Source organism: Nestor notabilis, unplaced genomic scaffold (genome assembly GCF_000696875.1).
Source record: "Nestor notabilis isolate BGI_N333 unplaced genomic scaffold, ASM69687v1 scaffold7647, whole genome shotgun sequence".
Taxonomy (NCBI): Eukaryota; Metazoa; Chordata; class Aves; order Psittaciformes; family Psittacidae; genus Nestor; species Nestor notabilis.
Genome location: NW_009937793.1, coordinates 1 through 7758, shown reverse-complemented (window position 1 = coordinate 7758; position 7758 = coordinate 1). Strand labels below are relative to the sequence as shown.

At 36.5% G+C, this 7758-nt stretch overlaps 1 protein-coding gene across 2 annotated transcripts in view; it reads right to left on the bottom strand.

Annotated features, from left to right (window-relative positions):
- ATG5 (autophagy related 5) overlaps nt 1-7429 on the bottom strand; it is a 71619-nt gene extending 64190 nt beyond the window's left edge. Inside the window, exons 1-3 of one of the 2 annotated variants that reach the window (XM_010019009.1) lie at nt 7266-7373; nt 3315-3317; nt 1619-1746 (exon numbers count right to left, since the gene is read on the bottom strand). In XM_010019009.1, coding sequence (XP_010017311.1) covers nt 1619-1746; nt 3315-3317; nt 7266-7373 — 239 coding nt within the window. Of the gene's footprint in view, nt 1-1618; nt 1747-3314; nt 3318-7265 lie in introns of both variants that reach the window. The other variant, XM_010019010.1, reaches the window with a different exon arrangement.
- Between the last annotated feature and the right edge of the window lie 329 nt (nt 7430-7758).

Below are 7758 nucleotides of genomic sequence, written 5' to 3'. Positions count from 1 at the left end.
TATCCCTACAAACCACTAGCTCAGCCTAATTCTCAGTCCTGCTATTTGGGTATCCCCTGGAACAAGTTTCGCCTATTTAGTGGATTACCATTCTCTTAAAACTACGGTTTGCAAATAGCATTTTCCTTAGAAAAGCAATTCCACTGAAATCAGTGGAGCTATTGTTCCTGGCAGAATACACTTAGATTTTCTGATAGATCAGATCCTTAATTAGCATATCAAAATTACGCTATTCATTTTCATTTCAATGTTCAATGAGTTTACTAACTCTTCACTTGATTTTAGGATAATAATTAATATTTTCACTCTACACCTATATTCTAGGGGGTTTTTTTGTTTTGGTTTGGTTTTTATTCTAGTTTATACGTCATGGTATTTGAAAACTTACAGAAAACACAGATCTATTTTTGGATGAAGTAAAAAGCCTCTCTTTCCTTTCTTGTTACAACTTCAGTGATAACTTAGGAAGCTTCCTCCCATTATCTACCAAAGATTATGAACACACTGGAACAAACTTGGTACCTGGCTGTTTAGATGGTATCCATGACTCAAGGTCACTATGGCACACAAAGAAACAAATCAATTTAAACAGATGTCTAAAGCTGATTTTACTAGTTTTGAAAAAGTGAAAAAAGTGAGATTTTCTGCTTCTCTATTTATGTATTTTCAAGGTTTATACTAGGTTGGTCTGAAAGAAATAAGAGTAAAGGAGATCTTCTCCATCATCAAATCTAGAGACTCCATGATGTGATGTTTGCTAATCACAAGACAAGCCAGGTTCAAGAAGCTAAAGTAGTCACTGGTCATTTTCTTTCCTATTATGACAGAAGAAATAAAGGGAGATATAAAAATCTCTTCAGCATTCAAAATACTAAGAAGTTTCTGGAGAGCTGATGCTGTCTATATAAAGCTAGCAAACACTGCAGCTCTCAAAATGTTTTCTTTAAAACTCTTTATGGCATAAATAAAGAAACAAAACTGATGAACAGATTTTCTGAAAATTAAGTAAACAAAACAATACCAGTCTGATGCCCCAACCTCTCAGAAAAGTATACTTCTAATAGACCACATAAGACAGAACAAAAATAGAATCAACAGCAATTGGTTCAATAAAATTGAACTAACTGGATTCAAAAACGGCCTGTGCATCAGTATTAGATTATCTGTTTTATAATGCAAGCACATACCACACCCATGAAAAGTGAAGGTTATGCACATCTTCTATTATCTTTCTATATATTCTATTTATTTTCACACTCCAGAAATACTTCCTATCTATGTTATTAGGCATCTATTAAGAAGGTAGAATAAGCTAAACAAAGATTTGGTAATTCTAAGCCAAAACCAGAGACATTTTGTATTACAGTAATTACTAGGCAAAAACAATAGGTGCAGCACAAAATCTGCCTTATATACTTAGTAAGTACAAGCATAATAATCACAAGTATGTTCAATATTAAACCTTCTTATGTTTTTTCCAAACAACATGCTCTTCTTGCTCTCCTCCTGCCATCTCGGAAACCCAGTGGAGTGATTAGAAAAAGTACTGACACTGTGCTGAACATGGGAACTCTTTACATGATAAACTGAGCAAAGGTACAAAGTTAAATAAACTCACCATTTCAGTGGTGTACCTTCATATTCGAACCAAATTTCACTAACTTCCTCTTGTCTCATAACTTTCTGAAAGTGTTTCTTCACTTTGTCTGTTACCAATGTCAAGTAGCTTATCCTTGGCAAAAGCAACTGAAATAAAAAAATATTATAGAAGCTTTAAGTATAAATACAGTTTTCTAAATTAACAAAAAAATCTATAAAAAGTATGCATATTCATAATAAAATTTCAGTTGACATTCTCCCCCCTAGTTTAAGGTAAGATGTCTTTTAGCCAGTTTACTTACTAATGGTCAATGAAAGGCTATGAAATTATGTACTCAGAAGATGGAGAACAGCAGCATCCCATACACTAACACAAAAGACATAAAAACAAATAAGTTTTCTATTCCTTCAATGTGGTGGGAGGGAGAAGAGTGGAATTTAATTCACACTTTTCTATAGCCAAAGAATGAAGCTTTTAACTTTTTTCATATAAACAGATAGGAACATGTTCTAACTTCTATATAACTTGAATATAATGAGCAACTGTGTACCAGCTATTATTTCAAAATGGAAATTCTTACAAAGGGTGGGTTTGGGGTTGGCTTTTTTTTTTTTGTTTTGTTGGTTTTGGTTGTTTTTTTTTTGGGGGGGGGGTGGTTGTTGTTGTTGTTTGTTTTGTTTTGTTTTTTTTAAGAAAACTAGCTGCTTACAAGTTTGGTTTCCAAGAACGTTTTGTATTTCCAATAGCTGGCAATTTCCATTGTCTTTGCACTGGGTTTGCCAATTCAACACATTAGTCGAGACTACTATGATTCTTTCACTATTTAACTTTTGCCTACCTACTGAAATCAGAAATAAAACTATCAATATTTTATCTGTTGAAACAGATACCTTCTTATAGCTTTCTGGCATGCATTTTTTTCCCCTCAAGTGTAATGTTATGCACTATCCCAAACAGAATGCTGTGTTATTTTTATTTGCAACCAACTCCACCTTTTTTTTTTAAAAAAAAAAGAAAAAGCTTCATGACTGGTTAAGTAGACTGCATCAATTACAATGAGCAAAGATTAACCTCCCTGTAAAATAACTTTTAGCTTTGGAATAGCCATTTTAAATTAATGCTATTCACGCTGTAGAGTTATTTTCATTTCCTAATTGTTAATTAAATAGATTGGTCTAAGGAATACACAGAAATAAATTATATTTTGCATATTTAAAGAAAGATAAATTTTTTTCTCCATTCTTCATAACCAGTGTTGTTTTTTAAAGTATTTTCTTTAGAGTATTATGGATAATGCTAGGCCATAGGCAAATGTCATGGTACAGATATTCCAAACTATGTAAAGATATATTTTGCCTTCCAGAAAACTCGATCTCTGCTGAAACATTCTTCCAGAATCTCTCCAACAATTAGACCACATTTTGATATATACATTAGATAATATTTTCACCACAATACTAGAATATTTATAAATATCAGAAGAAGTATGGAGAGTAAATCAAGAGTAAGTTCTTATGAAAGAGAATGGGTTTATCTTTCAGATAACGTTGCATTAGATTACTAATCGGCATGCATCTGTGAAACAACCAAATTTTAGGATTATATAAAACTACAAAAGATGAAGACTCGCCACTATCACAGTCATCAAGTCAGTTAACACTTGATAACTTATGTACCATATAGCTTTATTTTTCCACTATCATTTATTTTCTACTCTCTTTGACAGGATGAGAGAGCTAAGCTTGTTCAGCCTGGAAAAGAAAAGACTCAGGGCTGAGACCTTATAGCAGCTTCCAGTACCTAAGGGGGGCCTACAAGAAGTCTGGAAAGGGACTTTTTATAAGGGCATGTAGTAACAGGACAAGGGCTGAATGGCTTTAAGCTGAAAGAGGGGAGATACAGGTACTGGGAAAAAATTCTTCACTATGAGAGTGGTGAGGCAGTGGCACAGGTTGCCCAGAGAAGCTGTGGCTGCCCCATCCCTGGCAGTGTTCAAGGCCAGGTTGGACAGGGCTTGGAGCAACTTGCTCTAGTGGAAGGTGTCCCTGCCTGTGGCAGGGGCATTGGAACCAGAGCACCTTTAAGGTCCCTTCAGCCCAAACCATTTCAGCAAGGTAATTAAACATAGTCTTCATTGAATTTGAGATCGTTCACGTTTTAAAACTGAAGTCATGTACACACTCAAGTGAGAATTGTTTGGTACCTCTATGACTTGAATGACAATAAAATCTTATCCTTTATTAACCTAATTCCACATATCTACACTGAGTGCTCTAGAGACATCATAGTGTAGCCTATTCTGATCAAATCCAAATATTTTTTTGTAATAACTCCATATTATTTCTGTTTGATATTTAATTTACAGTTAAATTAATTCAGGTATATTCTGATATGAGACCTGTCTGGACTGCCTCAAAAGCCAATTTTTAGCATGGGGCACATCCAAGCAGGATTTGATAAATGTATTAAAGCATTATTGATTGCAACAGTGTTTGACATAACCCTTTAAACTGCATAGCTAACTTCCTCTGTAAAATATTTTACTACAGTTTGCAGTGTAGAACAATAATGCAGTTTCTATTTTAACACAATTAGAGATCACAGACAATAACCAAGCAGCACTTAACGGAATTTAACAGAGTATGGCCAGCACTCCCAGTGGGACTCCTTGGAGCACAAAACCTAACAGTTAATCAGGTTAATGGAGACTGCCTGTTTTTACGAGATGCTGAGCATTTGCAGCACCTACTGAAATCTTTTTGGTCTTCCCCCTCAATTGAAGACATGAAAGGATCCAATTCTATTACTTTCCTAGCTTTAATTATTCAGTGAAAGCCACCAGTTGACACAAAACATTTTTACTCCAAAAAGTCTGTAATTTTTAAATGCTACTACTGAGTATTTCCAGAAAAAAGGTAACTAAAATATTTAAGGGGAAAAAAAAAACAAACCCTCCAAAAAAACAAACTCAGCCTTAATGCATTTAATTATATGCTGGACTTCAGTCATTCTTTTCAACAGCACAGTCACATTGCTTTAGAGGCCTCTATATGAAAACTCGAATTTTACACAGCAGTTTGCCTTCTCGACTGTTAGACACTCACAACTTCTCCAACACTTCAGCCATATGGCAAGGAGCCTTCCTTTTAAGCAAAGCAGCGTTCACCAGAATGACACCTCTCCCACAGACACTTTTGCTACTAACTCCTAAAGCAGTCCATGCAGGCCAACATTACAACGTTTGTTACACCTGACAAATCTCAGCCAATGAGTACTCTGCTTCCCATACACATTTTATTTATAACTCGTTTGCACAAAGAGGCAGACAGTACACCACTTTAAAACACAAATCTTAACAATTTTAGGACTAGGGAAATATCACATAGTTCAGCAACAAAGGCAGTTCAACCTAGCTGTTCCTAATTTTGCTTCCACTCCAAACACAAGCATTTGTACGAAGGACTTCAAAGAAACTTGACATATGCATTTCCAGTGTTAACTCTGCAGAAACCTACCTGGCTTGACTACAGGAAGAAATAGGACAGTATGTCACCTGAGCTACTTAGTCTTGATGTCACTACTTTTTCCAAAAGATAGACAAGCTGATTTTAAATGAGCTCTGGTACCCCACGCAGTGCCGTAACATGATCACTCCTGTGCTGTGCTAATACACCTAACAGGCAAGGATCTCCTGTCACACCACACACACCAAACTGAAATCCATCACATGGATTCTGGGTTGTTTCCCTAATTCCCTAACCCTTCACTTTCAAAGTCTACATTTTCTTCCATCTTCATAAAGCAAGTTCCTCGGAGCTGAAGTTTTTTTCTCCTCTTAACATGATTATGACAGTATTTTCTTCCCATGCAGCCTTCCCATTTATGGAATGCAGTCTGGAATACAGAGGTTATATCTGTACTAACGAGTACTGAAGAGTGGTAAAAGGAGACATGCAAGGCTGAGCAGTTGGTGTCAAGGGCTAGGAATGTTCACTATATCTACTTTTTTTACTTCAGTTTTAGGGGGTTTGATGTTTTTTTTACGTCAATTTACCTCCAGTTTGATGCCATACACTAAATGCCCATCAGCAGCGGAAGCACTTCTGCTTCAGCTTCACAGGAAAATGATTCAGCTTGTGGGCTATAAGACTGCTGTGTGATGCAAACCTGGGCCACACCAAGTGGAAAGGATGAAGACTTGCATCAAAAAAGCACTCCAGATCTGAACAAAAACATTAATGCAGATGCACTCTGAAACCATGAGAACAAAACCACAATTTAAAACTTTGATTGCTATTCTATCTTTTACTATTATAAATCCTTGGTCCCTTTCAAGAAGCTGTATTATCAGCTCCAACATCACCTGAGAAAGGCAGAAGTCGCAATTTTAGAACTGTGATCTGTGAATAACCAGATGTTGCAGCAATAGAGAATTAAACAGATCAAGACTGCACGTCTCTATACTTAAAACACATACCTTTCATGTAGCTCTTATACAACATACACATATATTAACTCATATATATATATATATATATATAAAATTTGAAGTCTGAGACTTCTAGATAGCTCAGATACATTTGGCAATAGGACAACCATATGAAGTAAAAGTGCTTCTGTTTTTACCAGTGGTGAAACTGAAACCTAGAATGATGAGCTCTATTATCACTGAACAAAAACCATTAATGGTTTATTATGTTTCAAAAACTCACTGAATGCATATAAATCAGAAACTGGTGACATAAAGATGCTATCAAACACAGAAAAAATATTTCCACTCAGTAATACTTTCAAAAGGAGTAGAACAGGCTATGACAAGACTTAAGGACTTCAGAATCACATAAAAAAAAAATAGTACAAGATTTTCCTCCCACATCCTTGTTACATTTCAAATTCAAGTTTCACTGAATTAGCTAACATTATCAATCAAGTATCTATTAGGTGCTGAAAATGAAAACTGCTGAGTACGCTATAAATACACCATGTGATTATAGAAGGCACTTCTGGTTTACAAATCAAATGCATCACTGACCCTCATTTTTATCATCAGCTAGCAATCCAGTTCAGGCACTGTACTGTTAAGATACTATAGCTGCTTTTCCTGCATCTGAGCTAGGTCTCTCATGGCTGTTAGCATTTAAAGAAAACAAGCAGAAGTCATCCATGAACAGAAATAGCGGAGCAAGTGTTCGTTACAAGTCTGTGTTACACAAGCAACAGACCTAAGTTTTAAAGACTGCACAAAGCCCTGACTGAAGTTATTTCTGCAGTATAGTAACATAACCCTTCTTCTGACCATAATCCAAGATCATACAAACTCAGATAAAACCCCTCCTTTCACTTAATTACTCGCCTACTTAATTTTCATATTTATTTAAGATCTTAATTATCTGTGATAAGTTTCTCTCACTAGTGAAAGAAACTTAAAAGTCTTGAACCTGCTGTGAAGAAAAATGAATCAGGCAGCATGTTCATACAGTTTACTTTCAGAAGACACCAGAAATAAGAATAAAAAAGTTGTTGGTTTGGTTTTTTGTTGGCTTTTTTTTTTGGGAGGGTGGGGTTCACAACATACAGTAGCACAATATTGCTACATGAGGAGAATGAAGGGAAGAAACATAGCTGTGGCACTGGACCTATCTGTGACCACCGTTGTTATACTCACATAGTAAGGTTCAGCTTCCCTTTCAGTTATTTCGTCCTGATACAGAGTGAAACAGGTGGGTATTCGTCCAAACCACACATCTCGAAGCACATCTTTGTCATCTGTCATTCTTCCAACGAATAGTGAAGCACATGTAGATCAGTTTGTTTCTTCAGCTAGAACTGTCACCCCATTCCCCCAAAAAGAAACAAGTCAGCACAGCTGCAAATGAAATACAGCTTGTTAAAGGTTCTCCCATAAATGCACTCCTGCAAGCACGATCGAGGCTGTCACCTAACCCTTAAATGCAGTTTTCCACAAAGGACGCGATGAGTTGGGGCCTCCAAGTTAACACTTTCCCAACTAGGAATACACGGTGGATGACAAGTAAATGTGCATTTTATAAGCGTGCATCACGCCCCAAACGAGGGGGCAAACGGACCGTCCCCGTCACCACTCCACAGCCACCCTGCAGCCCCCGCACCCCGGGGGTAGCCCCGGGCCCACGGGCACC